Below are 23,994 nucleotides of genomic sequence, written 5' to 3'. Positions count from 1 at the left end.
ATAAAACACCATGCTTTCATGACTTTCTTTTAAATCAAAGAAATATTCCCATAGACTGAACATAAAAGATGGACATATGCACTGTGACATCATCCACAAATTATTTGTTTTCTGGAGCCAGAAGTGACCATATTTGGATGGAGGTCTAAGTTACCAGCTAGTGCTTATTGTAAATGTGCAATATACAAAAACAGATATCTGCTAATTAATGGATGGACTGATAGGAAAATTAACCATGTGGTCAACTAACCACATTTATTCCATTAAAAATCTCTAAAAGCACAAACATGGTCCAGCTCAGGGACTCCAACTGGCTGGGGTGAATCCAAGCAGACTTTTCTTCTGCTGTAAAATTAGACTTTTTAACTTGGTAGTATGGACATTAGAGGAACTGCAGCTTTTCAGTTTGAAGACTGTTGAGTTGTTTAGATTATCCAGGTAGGGATGCTGTTCTCTCTAGACTGTTGGGTGGAGGCAGAAATTAGTGATGAACCTTTTTTATTGTTATATAAGTCTCCACTTGTTCCACAAAAATGTGGAAATTAGCACTTTTCGAGTCTTTGTCAGTCTCCTGTTACGATATCAGTAAGAATATACAGATATCTGACTGATATCAGTATAGCCTGGTTTCTCTGACTCGTTGGGCAGAAATCAAGCTGTGGTCAACTGCCGGAATATTTCATTTTGCACACAGTTAAATGAAGGCAGGAGTTTTCACAGGCAATAATAATAAGACTGTTAGATATTTCTGGCCTGCAGGGACTGGAAGAAGATCTGCAGTGCGTTTGTGTTGCAAACTGAAAGCGCACAGTTGGGTTTAGTCATTATGAGTAGGCAGACAAAAGAGCACAACACAGGGTTCTGCAGTAATCACGCACTATTTCATGTCTGACTCAAGCTTGTCCTGTACAAGAATTTCCATTTTATGGATGCAGTAAAAGCACATAAGCAGAAAGCAGTGCTGCTGAAAACTGGAGCAGAAATACTTGATGGCCACTAGATGGTGGCTCCACAAACTCTCCCAGCTGCACAGGAGTCCTGTCAAAAAGCCCCAGCATCTTTCTGTAATTAGACAGCCAGCTCTTCGTCGTGTTTGCTGCTCTTTCTAGTGGAAATTTGAGACTGATTGTGCACTGAGGCTTAAAGAGAAGTATGCTTTGGTACTGGTTGGTGGATTGATCGCTTGCTGAACCTATCACCGTAAACAGGGGTGGATTAGCTTTGGAAAAACCCTTGACACTCTTGGACAAAATCAGAACAAAAATCGGCCTCCCGATTGTTTGGACCTCTAGAATGTGCTCAAACATGGCCCAATTCAAAAGGCAGTGAAAAGAGAGAAAACCCACACTGCTCATGTATGAGCACATTGTGCAGGAAACCAGCCTTGCAGGGGCCCCTACAGATTAATTATAGGTTCAAAAGCTTGCCATGTGAGTGCAATAACCTGTGTTGAACCTGTAGAGGCCAGTGCAGCACTAGTTTTCTGCCCTATGTGATTAGTGTTTTGTTACTCTTTCCAAATCCCCCCTCTGAGGTGGGACAGCGCTTCCACACAGCCCACCGAGTGCAACCAGATATTTATTCTCACGGCAGAAGGCTCAGAAAGCTCCTCCTGGATGAGCCCAGGACCATGCTGAGGGATGGCTGCTTGTAATGTTCTCTGTGAATGATGAATGCAGAGTGTGACACACACACACACACACACACACACACACACACACACACACACACACACACACACACACACACACACACGTAGACTCTCATCTTTTCTTCCAGAGGAGGTAGCTGTTTGCAAAGAGGAGCTCGCCCCAGAGGGTCTGCAGCCCTGACACAGAAAAGGTTTCCTTCAGTTTAGTATAAAAACACGAATATCTGCAAAAATAAAGGCTTGATGGAAGAGCTACAGATTCAACATAAGAAGCATGCGAGGCACATTTGTCTAACGAGGACAGCTCAGGCATGTTTTTTCTTTTTTTAAATCTGCGAACGATGGCCCTGAATACAAATTTAATGACAGCTAAAGAAAAGGACTGAATATGAAATAACATGGTTTCACAAGGGGTTCAGTGTGAGAGGCCTGAGTTATGAGTCTGCCATCGGACCAAGAGAGGACATCTGGACCACCAGGGAACTCCATACTCACTTTATCCAAGTGGAAGCTCTGTGAAACACTAAGCTGTAATATAATTCAAACCATAAAGACCATTCTGCTCATTTCAACCGCAGTTTGTCTTATGAAGGGCCCAGAAACCCATTCCCTCACTATTTAAGCCAACTTTCTTCTGATTGGTTGCCCTTCTTAATCACAAAATTTGAGGTAGGTGGGGCTTCTGTTCTGTGCTTACTGTGGCTGCCCGATCTGTACAAAGAAAAATGAACTCAGTGCACTGTCTTATCCCTACTCTTTGTTTTAGCTAGCACAGGGCGATTCCTTTGGCCGAAGAAGTGTAATGGAGAAACAGGCTTCAGCTCATTTGCTATAAACTCAGTAAACACTTTCCTCCCTGATGAATGTATCCAATTTAATCTCAATTCTCATTGGCTAATGTCTTGTCAATCCTGGGTTTATCAGTCAGATCAAGCCTTTGCTTGTTTTTTCACCTGTGTGAAACAAAGTTTCTAAGGTTTCCATATTAGGGTTATCCTCATTATAGGGCTGAGTTTTAATAGCAGTCTAGACCTGGCCAAGCTTTTGTCTCAGAGGGATTACCTGTACAAACACTGACCTCATTATCTGAAACATTGGTTATATTTAATATGAACAGTCACCACTGGAACAGGAGGAACAAGAAGTAAGCAAATGCAGAATAGATCCATTTTAAATGGAACAAAAAAGTCCCACCCTGTTCTCACTCTCATGAAGTCTAATCAAAGCTGCGGATAATCTGCTGGTGTCTCACAAACATACATGGTAACTGAACTGAATGAATGTGTTTAACCTGAACCAAGCATAATTTATGTAGCCACACCTTAAAACCATAGGCCGTAAACGCACGGATGTAGCTTCTGTTCTCTCTAATGGCCAGCAGGGGGCGACACCTGTGGTTGCAGTAAGAAATTCAAGCTGTTATTTGAATTTGTTATTTGAGATTTTGATTTATTGATGGTGATTTCTTTCTTTTTTTTCTGTTTCAGAAACTAGCTTCCATAGTAAACATCTTCCTGGTGAGTTTGTGGTCTCCCATCGCAAAAATCATCAGAAAAATTAAACAGTTTGGGTCAAATACACGAGAAGGTTACTATCTGCCTTAAGACATTTTTAAAAAGTAACAGTGTTTATGAATAAACCTGTTTTTAGCATCTTTGGGGGGGATACGTGAGGACTACTGCTGCTGCTTGGCAAAGACTTACTGGAATATTTACCACATCCACATAAGGTCTGCATATCCTTTATGTACTCTGACCTCATTATTGGAGAATTTGTTTAAACACTGCTGTATACGTGACAGGAAAGAAGGAAAAGCAGTAAGGGTGTCCTTTAACAAAATTTCTACAACATTAGGAAAATAAAGCTAGAATTTGTGCCTGTTTCGATCCTCTTCAGCAGTGACACTTATTACATTAGTATAAGAAGTCAAAATGCTGATTATTTCCACATGCTACAGCTACACTACTGAAATACCTCCAAGCTGATTTAAACCAGCCTGATTAGTCATCATATGCTAACAGACCTTCAAACACTCACTTTTCTTCTTTCACATCAAAAACTCAATCTCTGCTGCTCCGTGCTTCAGATATTCAGTGCTCTATGCACAGAGCATGGGTGGAAGTTTTGTTTGAGCAATCTCTGCCTGTACTTCATCGAATAGTAATGGAAAACCTTTATTTACGCAAAAGTATGTCTAACATCAAGCATCAGGTCACGTTTTAATGCTATATCTATGTGCTAGGATAGACTATGTTAAGGACTATGGACATTATTAATCACTTTCCAATCACTCATTAAACATTAAACCTATATACATACCCATGACTCAGTGATTCCAGATGTGAGAGATGTTCTGTACAGATTTGATAGTTAAATCTGAAATCACGTAACTTTTGTTCTTTCTGCTTCTGGGGGAGGTAACCTGTTTAAATACATGTGTCACCTGTTCAGTTTAAGGATATAATTTTCCTTACTGGATTTCATTATTGTAGGTCTGTTTCTTAAATACTTTCAGTAACTTTAAGGAATCCTGTTCATCTCAACTCTGTTACTATTCCTGATGGAAAACAAGAAAGACAGGCCGCAATATCTTCATTATAAAACCTAATAATGACAGGAAAAAGGACCAAATCCCAGAGGAAGCACTCCCGTGTTTCCTTCGTGTTTTTCTTGGGCAAATATGACAGACCAAGCAGTCAGGTACAATAGTGGAGGTGCAAATAGTACAGTTCAAATTTTAATTAATTAGTAAAATTATACCTAATGTCTAAAACATTATAAAGGAGTCTAGCTACTCAAAAGAGCCAGATATAAATGGGGCCAGCAAGTTTCTCTTGTTAATGAGTTGTTGACTCTCAGTGGGATTACCTATATATATATATATGTTAAATAATAAAATAATAATAAAATAATACTAAACATTAAGCCAGCTAAAAAAACAAACCAAAAAAAAACCAAATTTACAACTTTTCTTGGTAAAATTTAACCAAAGATTATAAACACACCAAAATTACATAGATATCAAAGTAAGCAATTTTAAGAACTAATAGTCTAAAAAATCCACAAAAATGATCTTAACCAAAAACTGAAGCTTTATTATGAATATGAAATATTATAAATGCAAAAGGCAGGAAATGCAGATACAATAACTAAAATTACCAATTTTGAGTTACCTGTCTGCTGCTTTACCTCACTACACAGAAACTCTATCCCCCCTATGATTTCACAGCAGATGGTTTGGTCCATTTGTTTGGCCTCTGTACTTCTACAACCAGCTCCACCCTCAGCCTCCTCTTTTGTTCAAACTGGAAGAAGTAGAGCAGCAGATCGGTAAATCAAAAATGGTAATCTTATGTCAAACTATGGCAAAAACCTTGTAAAAGAAATATTCACGCCATCATTAAGAGTACAGTGTTTTGTTGTAAAATGTACTGGAGCAAATTAACCAAATTAATTAAACTGAACTTTGTAACTCTGTCTCTGGTGAATATGGACTTAAAAATCAGAGACTGTGAATCCACAATCTTGTATGTTTATGTAACCAGACCAGTATTTATATGGCACTTTTCCACTTTTATTTAGCACTTATGAGTGGAAGTGGTCCATTCATGAGTTAGTTATAGCACTTGGTTGGTCCAGTCTCCAGACTGAAATGCAGACTGGGGAAGCTGGAAATCGAACCACTAATCTTCAGAATAATTTGCTTAGAAGCATATTTAAATTTAATCACTAAGTGAAATGTCCCACTTTACCACCGTAATGGTGCCAGCAACATTACACTTTGGTGAAAAAGTTTCATTTCGAAAATGTTATCAACCTGTATGCAAGTCTTTATGGATCCATTTATAAGAAAAAGAGATATTAAATCTCTCAGCTGGCCTTCGTGTGCCGCCATGAGCTGGAGAAGATAATCAAGGAGAGAGGGAGGTCTGGGCTTCACTTATTACACTGCTACTCCCACAACCCAAATCCAGATTAGCAACAGACGATGGACAGATGGATATCCCACCTTATCACAACATTCACAATCATTTGTAAGAAAAAAGGTAGCAAATGAAATTTAAAATACTCTCCACACTTTTATTTAACTGTTCAAAAGAAAGAAAAAAAACATCACACTAGTTTCACTGGACAAACTACCTGACTCTAAAGAGTCCCACATTACCCACCTAATTACAATGCAAAAAATTGTAAAATAAGGGGGCCAAATGACGTGTATGTTGATGTTACTTTTTCTGTTTTTATAACTTAGTTTAATTGTAAACGTGTCATAATGAAAAATTATTGAACTGAACAATTTTGGCATAATTAGGTTTTAGTGAAAGTGCCTTCCCTGTGATTTACTTAAGAATAGCAAACAACTGTCCTACTTTACCAACAAAAGGGTCCTACCCAATCATAACATTCACTTATGAAAGGGGGGGGGGGGGGGGGCAACATAATTAATGTCAGTATGATCAAATCAAAATGTTGAAGGGATACTGTTGAAAAAACAAACAAACAAAAATGTCCCAGTCAATTTTTTCTATTCAGCTGGCACATGCTTAACATGATCTCACTGTTAGAGGGGAAGAAAACAGACATTATTGTAATATTCATCTGTTTCTTTAATGTACATTTCCACTGTTTGAACCTCTCTCATAATCTAGGGACATTTGTTCTTCAGTTCTCAGTAAGCTGGTGCTGCTTTTGTTCTAATTAGGATGCAGCACAACCTCCAAGTACATAGTAGTATATACAGTTCATACGTACAGCTTCTTTTCACAGTACCCTAAAGCACACATGGAAATCATATGAATATGTTCGCACTAGAAGTGCAGCTTTCATTGCACTACCAAGCTGCCTTTTCTCTCCACATTCTTCCATTATAATGCGGTCTCTTTCTATTTTCAGTCTGTCCTCGTTGTATCTGCACTCCCCCTGCTCACAGCCGTCCTCCCGCCCTCGCCCATCTCCTCCGTTTATGTTCTCCCCTCATCTTTTCAGCCTCGCTGCTCGATACTCTCTGGCTCCTTTTACCACTCCTCTGCGTGCTCTTTTATTTCCTCTCCCCTCTGTTTCTTCCCCAGCATGGTTATTTCTCTCCCGGTGAAGGAATGCAGCACTGCAGCACAGTTGCAGGTGTCAGCAGAGTGGATGGAGTTTTCTCTCAGCTTCCTTTGCATGCACGGTCAGCACTGGAGACCATTTCACAAGTATCCGTCTCTGCAGCTCCTGCCACAGTTCTGCATCCATACCCACAGTTATTACTACCATGCCTCTCCTCTTGCTTCCTCATTTCTCTCTCTTCTACCTTGCACCTAATTACTGCACTTCTACGCAACGCTCAGTCTGGCTTTCTCTGTGTTTGCAGCTGATCTTTGAGAAATTAGATTTCACCAATGTATTCCAAAGGAGAAGGCAATAAACTGTGAAAATGGAGTAGGATGATTTATTGATGAAGACTTGCGTCATTGTTTCCCACAATGAAGTTTGGGAGGGACCCAGTTCTTTACGTCTATCATCACAGAAAACCTATCTGATTGGATTTTAATGAAGCTTTGGAGAGTGATATCTGTCTATGATCAGCCTAGGGCTGCATCACATGCAATATATGGCGCTGTACTGTATGGAAAAATTTTTATTTTGTGTACCACTATAAGTCAGTGCCACTTAATCATAGATGGCATTTTTATTGTTTCCTTGCCAATTAAAGTAAAATCAATAAAATACTTTAAGGGTTGGACCTCACCTCTAACCATGCAGGGCCTTTATAAGTGCATGGAGACAGTTTTTAGATATCAGAAAATATCATTAAATGAAAATAAAGTCAACATTTCATTGTACTAAATAATCCATGTTTAATTATATGCTGATCCAATGAACATTATGGTCATAGGCATTACAGCTAAGTCCTTCAAAGTGCAGTTCTCCCTTTGCCTCTTTAATTCTTCATGGCACAGATTCAACACAATGCAGGAAATGTCCCTCCGAGATTTTGGTCCATATTGATATGACAGCATCACATAGTTACAGCAGATTTGTTGGCTGCACATCAATGAAGTGAATCTCCTGATGTGCATCCAAAAGGTGCTCTGTTAGATTGAGATCTGGAGACTGTGGAGGCCAACTGAGCACAGAAACTAAGATTGCTTGAGTTTTGTGACATGGTGCGTTGTCCTGATGGGAGCAGGCTTCATAGACATGGACATGGTCAGCGACAATACTCAGGTAGTCTGCAGCATTTAAACAATGCTCAATTGGTGATAAGGGGCCCAAAGTGTGGTGAGACAATATCCTCCACATCATTACACATCCATCAACAGCTTGAACTGTGTTATTTTAGGGTCTTTACCTTACAACAATAAAGCACATTGAGGCAACTGCTGTTGTGATTTGGTGCTATATAAATAAAATGGAACTGAATTAAACTAGAAGGTAGGATGGATCCATGTTTTATTGTTGTTGGCACCAAATTCTGACCCTACTGTATGAATGTCAGGAAAGTCATGACCACATCATCAGTTTTCCAGTCTTTTATTTTCCACTTTTGATGAACCCTTTTGAATAGTGTTATAGAAATAACTTAAGTGTTATAACCCTTACAAAAGAAAAACTCTGAAAATCTGATTTTTTTTATTCCTCTTTGTTTGCTTGCTTTATTTGGGAAGGGTTTGTTTTTTGTTTTTTTCATTATACTGTCACTAATTTTCCAGTTACCCCACAGTGTTAGCTCATCTTTTTTGAAACTCCTCTTTCTTTGAGCGCTGTGGTTTTGAATGAGCTCCGATAGCAGCTGGATTTGTGGAGACAAATGGGAGAAACTGTGGCAGCTGCATTTTTGCACCAGTTGAAGTCACTTTATTGATTTCTGGGTGAGTCCAGGCGAAAGAGTGTTTCAATAGTCGAACTGAGATGGTGTCAATCAATTTCTGTGCAAGATGCTGTCTGACTTTAGCAATATTCTTAGATGGAACAATGCCGTCTCAGTGACAAAGTCAATGTACTTTGTAAAAGTTGGGATCCACCGAGACACCCTCTGACCACTTCGAATCAAGTCTGCTTTTCTTTCTTTAATTCTGGACCTGTTAGTACGACTTACAGGTGAAAGCACTCACACCTGAATACAGCCAGGTGTGACATTAGGTGAAGTCAAGAGACAACAGATTTCAACATTTTGACCCACGGAGACAAAATTCTTGTTAAAAATATTTTTTTAAGATATCTGAGGACAAAGTCAGGCACTTTCACTAGATATGACTAGAATCAGTAGAATTCTGCATACCCGAGCATAAGTTGGAAGAGATGGACATGGGTCCAGATCAGGGATACTCTGGTGGAGTATTCTTCTGGTGTGAACGCTGCAAGAAGCTCTTAACACGTCTGCTTCCCTGCATAACAAATGCAGTAACAAGAGCGAACAATCCATTACTACCTTAGAAGTACTACTACCTGGTCTAGATTTTAGCGTTGATTTGTTGTATAATAGATTTGTTATATTTGTTGTCAATTGTTCTTGCGCACCGAGCCTATCAAATATGGAACCAACCATAAGGGTCATAATCTTCTGTTCCCAATTTCCTGTCTCATATCTCCTGTTCCAGAGGAAGATGGTCAGGTCATGGTCATGGTTTTCTTATCCTCCTGTGTTGACCTACCTCTTTAATCTAATTCACCACCTTATGCTCTCTCTTACTCTTCTTTCAGTGTGTGCATAGGTGTGTTAGTTGTAAATTTGCTCATGTTTTCCAGAGGCAAGGCCGATGTGATGATTATTTGCCAGCTACTTAAGGCTGAAGAAATCCCTCAGTTGTCACCAGATCATTGCACTTAGCATGGTTGTGTAATTCGGCTCCTCATGCTCTGTCTCTTTGATTTAGCCACTAGACCTGTTTTAGCCCCGAACTAACCTTACTCTCTTTTATGCAGACACTTTGTGTGGAAGTTACCAGTTAAATCCAAAAAATACCATCTCACTATCAAGTCCTGTCAAACTCTGTGACCTCAATAAACCCATTAAATCCTTACTCCTGTACCTTGTGCGTGGCCCCAGCTCCAGTTCAGTTCCTTGAGACTGCTACAGTAGGTGGTCTTGTTTTCTATGGATAGTTTGGCCCTTTATAATTACTCTACAGGGGTGAATTTTATCATTCATTCAATTGGATACTGGTAAAGCTCAAAGTTAATGTGCACAGATACCTGCTAGGTGTCTGCTGCATTTAGCCTCAGCTAACTGGAGTCCCTGAACTTGACCTTTGAACCTTGTTTGTGCAGCTGGAGCATTTATAATGTAACTAGCTAAATAATAATATGACTGCTGTGCAGATAATTATCTTAATAAACTATTTAAAAGCATGTGCTTCAGTTGTAGTGAGTGAAATTCTAAGCATTACCTGTAACTTAGCATTATTCTGTCTCTGTGTGATGCACCAACACAGATTATGTTGTATTTTTTTATACATGTACAATGGCAAAAAAGTATAATCTATTCTATTTTATTATGGATGCAGCTTGCTAACCAAGTTAACTAATACTAACTCAAAACTTTGTGCGCCACCGTCTCCACCGTAAAGAATGTGGTAAGCTAGACAAAATGCTAAGACTTAAGTTTGAAAATGGATGACATTGCAGTCTACACTGACTAACAGCATGGAAGCCTAACGCATACTGTTTACGAAGGGCAGCCAATCAGCCGAAAGATAACTTAGAGGGGTGGAGCTAAAACAGCTTGCAGTCCAGTGTAAGATAAATAAAGATTATTTTTAGCTGTGAATCATACAAAGCTACTCCAGTAAAGTCCAAGAATAATAAATAACTAGAGCTGGATCATCGCCTTTAATGATCTTGTGATCTTTTCCTCTAGCTCCACCTGCAGGACAAACCTTATATTTATGTCCACCTTCATACTGCAATGAATAATAAAGGCAGCACATTAGCTCTGGAAATCCTTTGTCTTTCCCCACAAGTTGCACATCCTATTTTTCTGGTCCATCATTTATTCTCCCGTCATTATCTCTCACTGAACCCCAGTTATAATGAAGCCTCGTCCTCCCTCTTCCTCCTCTCTGAGACTCTTCGTCATATAAAAACATAAAAGGTTCTTTCCCTGCTGCCAGTAGAAAGAAAATCAGTTTTTTTTCCCCCCGTCTGGGTCCCTGCTGCTTTGCTCTGCTGCTCCCCACCCCTCCTCCTCCTCCTCCTCCTCCCTCCCTCCCTTCCTCTGCTTTTGCTGGCTCTGCTTTCATTCCACCCTCCTGCTCTCCCTCCTCCATCCCTCCCCCATCCCTCCGTCTTCCCTCTGGAGAATAGGGGTCATTGCACAAATGATTACTCAGACCCCGGTCGCCATGGCAATGCTGCCGTGTAACGGGCGACAGGCATGCAGCACAGCAAAGACGCCGATTAGTGAGCTGGCGATGGAGAAAGCGAGCGCTGCCTTTGTGTGACTTCGTTTTGCCTACATTTTTTTACCTTTCCAAACAGCCTCTGTTTTTCTGTGCGTCTCCAGCTAACTGGGGTGGAGGGAATGAGGGAGGGGAGCAGTGAAACAGAAAGAAAAGCCTGCAAACATTCTGCTTTCAGCCCTCCAGCTTTGTCTCCTCTTTTTACTCGCCTTCTGTGCCTGAATGAAGGCTGCCGTTGGTTTATTTCATCAGCCGTTATAACGGTTCTGCCGGCATATATCAGTATATTTTCTTGCAGCTGTTAGTCAGTTTCTTTCTCTACCATGTGTGGTGGGGATGTTTTTGAAAATGAATACTTTATGTTTTTGTGCACCACTACTATACAAATGAGTACCCAGGTACCCAGATATAGCCGGGAGGGTTAATTACTCATCTGTTGTATTAATGAAGCATAAGTCAGCACAGATTGAATAGGCGACCTCTACTGGTCGCGCAAACTTTGAAACCCCAAAAGTTTTTGGTGCAGATACCGGAGACTATAAATAAAATACTATATATATATTCAAGTTATCTTAAAGGCTGTTATCATTCAGGTGTTTCGGAGCCAAGTGAAATCTGATTTGGTTACTACTTTAAGACATGTTAAAACCATAGACTGTACATAAAAGACAGACATAGCAAGCGTGATATTGCGTATTAGTTTTGAAACATTAGTACCAGCATTTTTGCACTGCCATTTGAGGTTTTTGGAGCCAGAAGTGACCATACTTGCATGAGACTGTGGAATACTAATACATCAGCTCAAAGTAGCTAGCTTTGTCAACAATTGATCAGTATTGTTATCCAGTAATCCCGGACTGTAATTCTACCAACAAAGGAAGTGCTACTCCACAAATATCTCTACATAATTATGTTACTGCATCATTGTCTGGATTTAAACACTATCACTGTGGGACAACAGCGCCACCATCAGGCCAGACAGGAAAGTACAGCCTAATGATGGAATTATCAAAGGTAATCAGGTCACTATCACCTTAAAAAACATGTTTTCAGCAGCTTTACATAATTTGCATGATTTGCACCTTATTATCTAATTCTGGCTCTTCAGTCAGAAACAAGCTGTTTCAGCTACTCTCACTTTAAGACAACATTGTTCTTATAGGGTGCCCCTCATAAACAGAAGTGGGTGGAGCTTCTGTGTGTCTGAGATGACCATATTAGGAATACCTAGTCTTTATGACATCACACAGATCTAAGAGTTGGAAAAAACAGTCTGAAACTGTTTTTAAATTAGTGTGAAGCCTGAGCTTTTTACTCACGTGGATTCATCCTATACACCAGACTTTCCCAAAGTGTGGGGCCCACCCCCTAGGGGGGGCGCAGAGCCATTGCAGGGGGGGCGCGGCATGAAAAGGGAAAAAAAAAAAAACAAGGCTTGGACACTGCTAGCACGGGGCCTACACAAACGCAAAGCAGGAGATGAAGCATAGCTGAATATGTTTCCAAACCAACTTCATTCTAAGCCAAAGGCTAGAAAATATGGTGAAGCAGATCTTTCCTTTGGCTTCACCTGCACAAGTGCAGAATTGGTCTTTCCTTCCTCGCTGGGCTCTCCAAATCACAGACAAACAGTATCCCACATTCTTGATTTTTAGTTCACAAACACTTGTTGTAATGACTAACTACTCCTGACATTTTGGAGATGTTGGCTCTTTATACAGTAAAGTTACAGTGAGATACAAATAATATCAGGCTGATCCTGCCACGATTTGTTCCCCTTGTCTAAATCACGGACAAACAGTATCCCACAGCTGTTCATGTTTTTGAACCCATTTTGCACAGAGAGGCATTTATTTTGAAAAATTTCTTGATAGCTATGTTGAATATTATTACACAGGAAAATAACAACTACACCGTGCCTCTGCCTTTCTAAATGGAGGGACAGTAACTGCGTGTTTATATGTAAGCGTGTAAAACCTGAAGATAGAGACAAAATACTGTTAATCTAACTATCTGCCATTCTGCAATTCCTCTTATGTAAGCAATAACGTGGCGCACAGCCGACGTGAAAAAAGGTACATTCCTTTAACGTTGCGTGACGAACTCTGTATTCCTCGTCCACACATAAACGCAAAAAAAGAGTTTTAAAAAATCTCCGTTTTCGGTGATTCGAAACGCCGTTTACGTGTGGATGAAACAGCTGCGTTTTGTAAAATACCCGTGTAGGTGCGGACGTAGCGTAAAAGAGTTAGTAGTCTATTTTCTTACTACCTGCAGATTACTTGTATTTGCTTAATTGTTTACTAAATGTTTGAGGTGTGAAATAAACCGCAATTGAGCAAATATGGGTGTGTGTGGTTGGAGGATGTGTTAGTGCGTGTGTGTGTGCGCGCACATGCGAGGGGGGCGCGAACATTTTTCTGTAAAACAAAGGGGGGCCCAGCGAAAAAAGTTTGGGAACCACTGCATACACCTTTGAAAAGGTTTAGTATTATCATGAAATTGAAACAGGAAATGCATGACAGGAAATGAGGAAAGTCATCGCAGGTCAGCTTTAAAGGACATATCAGGGAGCTGAGTACTTAACTAAAAATAAAGGGGGAGTTTCACAGGATGCTGTATCTATGCATATCAGGGTTAACTATACTTGGCAACACAGTAAATTATCCAATAGCAGAAAAAACTGCCTCACTGCAAGTGTATAGAAGAAGAAAGAAATCATCTGAATGTCTCTATCAAACATGGTCATTATGCATTATAGCCCAATTCAAAGTGAAATGTTATCATACACAGAATTACTGGATTATCTGTGAGAGATAGGGACACCAAGGGTACCAAAAATAGAGCTTTGCCCTTAGTGAATGCCTGCAGGAAACATTTGTGGCTGTGGCTGATACAGGCTGTTTGAAGCTATTCCCCATTCACGATCCAGTGCACTATATTTACCCCGGGCAGTTTTATTTGAGCGCCTGAATTCTGAGTGTGAAATTATGGTGCTAGTGGAAGTGTACAGCACTTTTTCATTCTATTCTGGCATGGGTGCTACTTTTTGCTTACACAAAGACATTTCCTGCATTTTCCAGATGTTTGCAAGGCTTACGAATGGTAGATGTACTCTGTGAGTCCACAGAGTGAGAGAGTGTGTGTGTGTGCATGCAAGACTCAGATTACCACTGAAACTGCCTCAGATAGAAGCCATTCCCATACTGTCAGGACACACACTGTTATGTCTGGACAGCTGTTTTTACCCCCTTCAGATGCAGACAGAGATAGTCTGAAAATATATGTGTGTGGAATTCAGTTTGGACAAATCTGAACAACAGTTACAAGGAGTAACTTTTATTCTTTATTTGTGCTCTTTTTTTGTTCAAAAATAATGGTATCCTAAGACGTGGATTTAATAATACATACGCCCGTGATTGAGCTGATTTGAAATAATTTCCCGCAGACTACCCTAACATTAAACATATTTTATTGCCAGCGTCAAATATGCAATATAATCTAAAAAATTAGACTTTTGCTGAGTCTACACTCCATGTCCTCCATGCGTTCGTGTGACATGGCTGGTAGTGGTTCCTGGAGGTTACTAACAGGTTTCCACGGTTACCTTCAGTTTTTCGTTTATACCTGCAAATACTCACTAACTCCTAGCCACGTGGTAGTAAAGCTTGATTACAGTTTTTTCTGAATGCTTAAACCCTAACTGTGATTCCTGTAGCACAATTTCTAAAACTATTCAGACTTATAGCAAAACCACTCACTGAGTTTGCAAAACTAAAAGCACAAAAACTGCTTTGCACTCAGTTTGCAATTTTGTAACACACACTTTGCAAAACTGTAGGCACAATTCACTGCACAACACTCAATTACCAAATTTCCAACACACTCCTAGCAAAAGTATACACATGTATGGCTATCATTAACACTAACTTGCCAACTGTCTGGCACACTTTCACATGTGAAAACTTTTTTAGATAATTAGTCCACTTTGCAATCAGCCTAAGCACTATAAACAGGCCACAGGTAAGCTGTCTATGTGGAGTACAATGGAAGGAGCAGTAAGAGTGAGAAGAGTGAGAATCAGAGGAGGGAGAGGACGTGGAGGTGAAGAAGTTGGAGGAAGAGGACGTGGAGGTGAAGAAGTTGGAGGAAGAGGACAAGGAGGGGAAAGAGGAAGGGTAAGAAGAGTAAGAAACAGAATAACTGATGACACCAGAGCTACAATAGTGGACCATGTTATCAACCATGGGATGACCCTGAGGGAAGCTGGCCAACGTGTTCAGCCTAAACTGAGCCGCTACACTGTGGCAAGCATCATTAGGACATTTCGAAATGAGAATCGGTAAGTACTTTGTAGCACTGCCATACTCTAATGAGAAACACAACAGTACCATACATGCAAAAATACTGAAATTGTTACTTTACAGAATTGCTAGACGTCCAGATGTTGGGGGCAGAGGCAGAATGTTCACTCCAGAGCAAGAGACCCATATAGTGAAAATGGTGATTGCCAATAATGCAATAAGACTGCGTGAAATACAGCAGCGCATAATTGATAATGACACCATCTTTCAAAATATACACAGTGCAAGCATTTCTGCACTAAGTCGTGTACTTGCGCGCCACAGAATAAGAATGAAGCAAATTTACAGAGTTCCTTTCGAGAGAAACACAGAACGTGTAAAGCAACTGCGATATGACTATGTGCAGGTAAGCTAGTGTCATTGGTTCTGAATTTGGAAGTGCATACTGTAGTGCTGTGCATGGGCCTGATGTGTTGCATTTGTTTTGTCTTGTCCAGAGAGTGATGGAACTAGAAGCAGATGCAATGGGACATGAGCTACTTTTTGTAGATGAGGCCGGTTTTAACCTCAGTAAAACCAGGAGACGTGGCAGGAACATTACTGGACACCGTGCCATCATCAATGTCCCAGGACAACGTGGTGGTAACATAACCATGTGTGCAGCTATGACCCGATATGTCATCATATGGGACAATGTTAGTTTCCATAGGGCTGCTTTGGTCCGCAACTGGTTTACAGACCACCCATCCTTCATGGCACTCAACCTCCCTCCATACTCTCCATTCTTGAATCCCATCGAGGAGTTCTTCTCTGCCTGGCGCTGGAAAGTGTATGACCGTCATCCTCATCAACAGGTAGCCCTTTTACAGGCAATGGAGGAGGCATGTGGAGATATTGACCAGGCATCATGTCAGACCTGGATATGGCATTCAAGGAGATATTTTCCCCGGTGCCTTGGACTGGAGGATATCGCATGCGATGTGGACGAAATTTTGTGGCCGGACCCAGAAAGACGACATGATGTAGGCTGATTGTCTTTTTTTTTTTTTTTGTGAAATTCCTATTTTGTGTTCTGACTTTGTCTTGGTTTTGATGAGTGTGAATAAACACCAATACTTGAAGTTTGGATCCTTGTATGTTTACATGACACTATGACAAAGGTGTGACCTCAAATTGACATCTGTACACAGAGAAAGCAAAAGCCAGATGTGTTTTGTATTCATACCATCAGTGTGCAGTTGGCGCATTGTGTGCTTGGTAGATGATGGCTTGTGTGTACTGTTTGATACGAAAACACCATTTTTACGAAGGTGTGAAGAGTTAATCTAGCTGTGTTCGCTTTTGCAAGAGAACTACAATGTTTTGATAATTGGGTGACAGGTTTTCTTATTTGTGTGTAGAGTTTTGCAAAAATAGCCAATAGTTACAAAAAATGTGCTTAAGCAATCAGAAAAAACTGTAACTGCAATACAAATTGGACATGGAGAAGGTTGGCCTTCAAAGTAGAAGTTGTGCCTTAGTGCTGTAACCAACATACTGCAAAGTGTGCAACTTTTACTTTGAAGGAAAACAGTTTTTACAACAGAGTAGTTGGAAAAAGTCTGTCAGTGACTAAGATATTAGCAGTGTTTTTCCCAGCAACTGCCATTAGCTTCCAGGAACAACTTGTAACTGGTTGGAAAATATAATTTTTTTCCTCTTGACCAGTGGTTGGCAATCGATTGTGCACCAGTTTGTATTCCTGTGTCCCTGGACCTTATTCACTTTAACCAATGTTGTAACATCTTCAAAATGGCAGACTAGTCCACTAATCACTTGTGTCACATAACATAGAGCCCATCACAAACTCCAGATAAGGACAAAAAAGTAATATGGATTTGGATAAGGTTAAGTCTCATACATTTGGATGCTACAGTTTCTGTGTTAAGTTTTGCCTTTTGGTTCTTCCAAGCACAGGAAATTGAAGTAGACATGCAAAATGTTAACCTTAGATTGATCAACATTTAGGGTCAAGTCTTTAACAGCAACCCCTTTGTTACCTGTTTGGAACAACCTAACAAAAGAAATTTTTACTGAAAAATCTTTGGCATGTGACTAAAACCCAGAACCCAGCTGTAACACTAAGTGGCTCGGTAGTGACCTAGTGGATGTCAAACTGGACAGATTGCATTATACCTAAGAGCTGTTGGATAAGGATAAGACAAATATCTGAAAGGCAGCCAGGAGCTGAAAAAGGTTTACCTGTGGAAATCTTTCAAATTACCATTCAGAGTGATCCATCCAAGAAGTTTAAATTCATGTTAAAAAGAAAAAAATGTTCAGCTTCGGGGACGGAAGCAATTTCATGGCTACCTTGGTCCTGGATGACATTAGTTGTGACTGAAGTTGTTGCTGTTGCATCATCAGAGAGTTGTGGGCAATGAGCCGGGCCGGGCTGGGCCGGGGTAAATGTTCCATTATGATTCAATTACCCCGCGTGGCCAATGGTGAGTTAGCCACAGTATGTGAGCTGTGAGTCTTGCCAGTCAGGTGTGGAGGTCACCAGACAAGTAGGAGGACGTTTTGTCCATCAGCTCTGCATCTCCAAGGACATTCAGGCTCTTACACAGAACAAGACCTTGAAGAAAGGAGACGGGAGGGGGGTTGAAGTACTCAGTATCTGTGACTACCATATAAATACCAGACATCAACCCTATTTATTTTTTATAAGAGGGCACTTAAAAGTCAAGTTTATTTATCCAGACCTCCAGCTTGTAGTGCAGACTCTTGGTTATTGCTCTTTCTGACATTATATACATTTGAGATAACAGTAAAACTGTTACGGCCGGGGCCGCTTCAGACGGGTGACAGGACTCAAATGCAGGACGCCGAACAGCACGTAAGTAGTTTTAAAGATGATATTTAATTACTCAAAAATATTCATAAACAGGAAAGTGAGTTTGACAAGTACGACGTGCCACAACTGAATCTAAGTAACAGTCTGGTCCTGGTCAGAGGGAACAGCAGTTCTGGGGATTGGGCTGGAGAGCGAATCACATTAGGTCCAGTAAAAAGGTCAGGGTCACTGTAACAGAGTGCAGACGTTCAGATACGAATAAGGAGACATATGAATATGTTGTTCGTTCAGAATCCTCCTTCGTACTGCGTACTTGCCACGGGTGGTCGGAGATGACGTGGAGGGGTGAGTGGTCCGGGTGTGTAGTCCGAAAACTCCTGGCGTGGAGGCAGAGAGGCAGGTAGGTGATTCGGGTAAACAGCCTGTGGGACTGCCAGATGGTCCAATATCCAGGTAGGAGCTCTTCGGCGGAGATTGGCAGTTAGGTGTGGTGGTGTTAGCAGAGAATCTGGCGAAGAGAGATTGAGTACGCTGGCCTTATGAGTCCCCGGCTAAATTACCCGCAGGTGTGAGCGATCAGCAAAACACTGAGGCCCCTCCCCGGGGTGGAGATGCCGGCTCGGAGGGAGACACACTGGCACACACCCGGACCATGACAAAAAGGGTCTGTTTAGTAGCTCTTTTGGAGTTTCTGATACAGTCAAATGACTGTAATCATAACATAGGCTTCCCAGTAGACTGTACGTGTACGTGTGATATGACTGAAACAGTAACTGCCAAACTGTGATCTGACCATTTTCTAAGCTCTGTTTCAAGGTCAGTGAATTCATATCCACTGTATTTCATCTAGGAACAGGATATTGTAAAATGTGCAGAACTTTCCACACCATATGTTTTTATTTTTGCTTTTTCCTGCTGTTAAAATGAATCTTTTTAGGTTTTCCCAATTTGTTCTTTTATTAGAAATGCCAGTCGCATGAGTTACAGATGTGAGAATTAGGTGGACCACTACACTGCTAAGTTTTTATCTAGTGACACCATCAGAACCATCTAATAATGCTGATTTCATCAGTGGTTAGATTAGCATGCTAATGGAGCCAGGTTGGGTTGCTCTGGCGGTAACGGTGAGAGGAAGCTGATAATGACTGGTCATTTACTGTTTCTTTGGCAGAACATGCACGTATGCTGCTGTAATGCTTTGAGCTATCGTAATAGGTCATTAATGGAGTTATTGATTGTATAATATCAGGCGAACAGTGTGTGCCTGTCAGCTGATTCGAGGTAAACGTAAGGGCACAGTTCACTTACTAGTACTGAAAATGGTTTTGTTGGATGTAAGTATTTGGGTAATCCTTGGTAATATTAGTTAATACATCCCCTGCAGCAACCACAAATGTTCTTCTTTTGAATTTTCAGAATTTATTAGGATGAAATTGATATATTGCCCATGAAGCACCAAACATCCATGGATGTTGTTTTCTACACTAAATCAAGATGCATTCATGGCCTTTTAAAAAGATGTACTTTCAAGTTATTACGTTATTAAGGCAATTACAAAGATGTGAATTCAACCTAATTACATTCACCGATCACATTCAGCCACTGAGCAATTTTCTGATGATTAGAGGTCTAACAGCTGTCCAAATGGCACAAATAAATGGTTCAAATTTGGTTCAAAAGGGAAGGTTTTGCTTAGATCACATTGTGTTGGTGATCCAAACACTGGTTAATTTAGTTGTGATCAAATGGCCACCTAATGTTCTGTGGGGTTATTTTTCATTATGAGCTTCTTCCCAGCAGTAAAGACTGTCTTCCCAATTAAATTAAATTCAGTTCAATTCAATTCAATTCACTTTTATTTATATAGTTTTAAATAACAACAGCATTTGCCTGAAGGTATTATATTGTAAGGTAAAGACCCTACAATAATATAAAGAAAACCCCAACTATCATGCAAGCTCCTTTTACCAAGCTCTTATCACCAGTGGGAAGGAAAAACTCCCTTTTAACAGGAAGAAACCTACAGCAGTACCAGGCTCAGGGAGGGGCGGCCCTCTACTGCAACCTCATGAGGGCGAGAGGAGCAAGACGGGACAGTGTCTGGTCTTGGTTGGAAAACTGTTTGAAGATATAATGTGCCTTTCCTGAATGTCACCTAGAAGTGATTTCTTTGCTTTCTTGGGTTTCCTAGCAAGGAGAAACTTTTGTTCTATAATTATTTCTTTCTTCTCAGAATAAAAACAGTTTCACAGTAAAACAAATGAGGCATCTTCTGAAGTCTCGGACGTCATATTGGTGGTAAACATATCCCTACCATAACCCCGAAAAAAGAAAGGTGACTTCTTTTTTTTGTGTGTGTGTGACAATTAGGATGACTATTTCTTTCGTTCTCTGATTTAGACTTACAAGAACAGTTCATTAAAAACAAAAATTACATATTCTCATTAGCCATGATCCTCATCTGGACAGTGTTTTCAGTGGGAGAAACGTTTCGTAGCTCATCCATGTGACTTGTTCAGTCTCAGCTGACTGCAGGTTTCCCCAACCTTTAAAATGTACACTTGCATAATGGCTGATAGCACCACTGACTAACAATGGGTCGTGCGGTCTGTTTCATGATCATTGATATGCACATTTTCATGACCTTTGATCAACAAGCACTGATCAACGACCATTGATCAGTGCCCATGAGTACCATTCACAGAGAGTTGGGGAATGGCTGCAATCACAGCATTGTAAGATAGTGAAAGATGTACCCTTAGGTCCCCTCCTCGATTCAGAGATGGTCTTTCCCTTTTCACATAAATGGCCTCCTTGACTCCGCGCTCAAGCCAGCGTTCCTCCCTGTCCAGGATGTGTACATCCTCATCATTGAAAGAGTGTCCACTGGCCTATAGGTGTGAATAGACTGCAGAGTCCTGGCCTGACGAGGTGGCTCTTCTGTGTTGTGCCATCCGCTTAGCCAGAGGTTGTTTGGTTTCTCCGATGTTCATGGCAATCCTCCTGGAACTTAGCAGTGTACACTACATTACTCTGATTGTACCAGGGTGGACCAGCCTTCGGGTGGACCAATTTTTGGCGCAGCGTGTTTTGGGTCTGAAAGCTACAGAGATGCAGTGTTTAGAGAAAATGAGTCTCAGCTGTTCTGTTACTGCTGACACATAAGGTATCACTACGGGTTTTTGCTTAGGCAGCAGTTGTCCTTCTCTCCTGGATCACCAGGAGCGTTCTTTAGGTGCCTTTCCAGCTTTGACAAATGTCCAACTGGGATAACCATATTTACGCAGGGCCTTCTTATCCTTCTGTATCTGTGTATGTGGATCTGTGTAGTTACCAAAAGAGTTGGAAATCAGATTTTTTTGGTTTGGAAGGATCTGGGTTTGAAGCTGCTGATCATGAGGAGTTTGCTTAAATATCATGAAGCGTATCTTTTTGATGATGCAAGAAGACTTTTTCTCAACATGTCTTCGGATGTGTTCAGTTTTTTTTTCTGTAGGACTCAAATGCAGGTGAACAATTGTTATTAGAAACTGATCATTGGCAGTTTGAGAAGGATTACATGTGTTTGACCATTCTGTCAAATAAATTTGACCTTTTAATAACATGCACCTGGCTACCTTTGACCTATTAAGGGTTATGATTAGATACACACATACCCAATTGCATATAATTTTCAACTATTTTGCATATGCAGATAAAAACCTAAAACCTGTAAAACCCAAATAACTGAAGCCTTGGTGACCATGTGGCTAACCTAACCTACCTCTTAACATACCACTAAGTGGTTAACTGATGACCAGGTATCTGTTAACCTCCTAGGATTAACCTTAGATAGATCATAGGCAACATAGGCTTCAGTTTAATTAATACCATCCCCTGTGATTAGTGCCTAAATTATTGTATGATACCTAGATTGAAAGAATAAAAATGTAATAGTTTCTGAAAATCTGTCTATTTAGCGTACATCTAAACAATCCCCAGTCCTAATCCTACCTCTATAGACAGGTTTCCTGTAACCTGGTGGATGATAAGATGGCAATCTGTCCCTCACAAGTCCCCAGAGATTATTCGAAGTGTGACACTAAATTGATGAAGTATCTTTTTAAGTGCGTAATTAAAGTGATCCAGAAACAGGCTTTCTTCTCTTACTGAAATCAGGGGTGAGGGAGATAGGAAAATTGAACTAATGAGTGGGAAAGATGGAGGAGGAGTGAGGAGACAATACTCAGTGTTCCTGCAAGAATCCAAATGCACTGCACGTTTTTTTCCACATTTGCTGTTCAGTGCAGCTTGGTGTATTTTGTCTGTGTGTGGTTCTGTCAGCTTTGTCCCTCAAAGAGCTCTTTCTCCCCCCACACTTTTCTTTTCCTAGAGAGGGAGAAAGAAAGACACAGAGAGAGAGAAAGAGATGGAGAGGGAGGAGGAGGGAGGCTGGAGCCAGCAGTCTGGAACAAGCATGACAGAATTTGAATTATAGAAGCAGCACAGCAAAGAGGAGAGGGAGCAGGGGAGGGAGGGATTGGGGTGGTGGTGGTGGTGGTGTTTCCAATGTGTGTCTGTTTCTGTGTGGCAGGGAAAGAGAGAGAAAGACAGAGAATCGTTTCAGCGGCAGAAGCTGTTATTTTCAAGGCATTGTTGAGAAGCCGGTTCATAGCAAATTTATTATTTAGATTGGGTTTCTTCTTCTTCACTCTGCCATAATACGGAGTAAAACATGAAACCTAAATGTTTTAGTAAAATAAACTTTACAAGAATACTGAAAAAAAAACTCTTAATATTGCCCATGTAAACCTCAAACATGCCAACATCTGACAAAATGCTGAACTGCCATTGTTAGATAAGACCAGCGATCACACAGTGCAGATGTTGAATGCAATGACAAGCTCAAGGATAAAGGTGATCTAAGAGAGACAGTCCACTTCCTTTTTATACTATTATATTTAAAATATCTGCAATTTGGCTGGGTGTACTGCAGGGGGCGCTTGTGAGATCAGTCCTCAGTGAGTAAACTGTTAAAAATCATTATCAAACACAAGGACACACATAAAAAAGTGTCCTTGTGTTTTGGTTTTAATTTCACAAATCCGCAACTTTATTAATGTCTCCAAACTGAAGTTAAAAAAACAAAAAACTAACAGGTTCTTCTTACAGGGAACTGGATTTTGTTGATAAAGTCTTTGCTTTCAGATATTTCATGCTTATTGGTTATTAAAGGAGACACTCAGGCGATGTCATTTTCCATTTGTTAACTAGATGCTTCTAATGTAATTAAATCCCAACAGACACTTCCATGTCATTATAAAGGGGCATCTACAGAAGAAGAAATTCACACGTCCCTTTCTAGCTAATGGTCACTTGCTAGCACACAATCTTTGCTCTGGTTGCCCAGGTAACCAGTAATGTTCAGTGGTTTCCATACACTCATCATGGCAATGAATGCTATGGTATTTTGGGGCTTTTGCTGATTTGTTTGAATTTTTTCTTTTTCCAGGATGGAATGACTGTAAAGCAGCGGTCTCCAACCTTTTTTGCGCCACGGACCGGTATATGCCCGACAATATTTTCACGGACCGGCCTTTAAGGTGTCGCGGATAAATACAAGAAAATAAAACTAGTACAGGTACCGAAAAAAGGAAGATTTATTCATAACACACGTGAAAAGACCCAGGAAAACAGAGTTAACGATCAAAACGATAACAAAATAACACTGAAAACCGATAAAAACCCTGAAAACCATACATTTCACACCTGAGCCTCAACTCTCGCGGCCCGGTACCGGTCAAAGGCCCGGGGGTTGGGGACCGCTGCTGTAAAGCATAA

General features: G+C 40.6%; 1 protein-coding gene across 1 annotated transcript; it reads left to right on the top strand.

Moving 5' to 3' along the window:
- The first annotated feature begins 15,068 nt into the window (after nt 1-15,068).
- Nucleotides 15,069-16,369, top strand: LOC147325474 (uncharacterized). Its single transcript, XM_086297740.1, has 3 exons — nt 15,069-15,376; nt 15,462-15,744; nt 15,836-16,369. Exons 1-3 carry the CDS (start codon nt 15,069-15,071, stop codon nt 16,367-16,369), a joined length of 1,125 nt encoding a protein of 374 aa, XP_086153866.1.
- The last annotated feature ends 7,625 nt before the right edge of the window (nt 16,370-23,994 follow it).

This window comes from Aulonocara sp. 'chitande type north' Nkhata Bay, linkage group LG7 (genome assembly GCF_057382095.1).
Source record: "Aulonocara sp. 'chitande type north' Nkhata Bay isolate Kocher_YH1m ecotype deep benthic linkage group LG7, A_spYH_male_GT1.1, whole genome shotgun sequence".
Taxonomy (NCBI): domain Eukaryota; kingdom Metazoa; phylum Chordata; class Actinopteri; order Cichliformes; family Cichlidae; genus Aulonocara; species Aulonocara sp. 'chitande type north' Nkhata Bay.
This window is presented reverse-complemented; position numbering and strand designations above follow the sequence as displayed.

Excerpts from the sequence above, each read along its gene's own strand:
- LOC147325474 (XM_086297740.1), top strand. The coding sequence starts at position 15,069 with ATGTGGAGTACAATGGAAGGAGCAGTAAGAGTGAGAAGAGTGAGAATC. Across the intron at positions 15,377-15,461 it reads ACATTTCGAAATGAGAATCG|AATTGCTAGACGTCCAGATG; the intron begins GTAAGTACTTTG and ends GTTACTTTACAG. Across the intron at positions 15,745-15,835 it reads TGCGATATGACTATGTGCAG|AGAGTGATGGAACTAGAAGC; the intron begins GTAAGCTAGTGT and ends TGTCTTGTCCAG.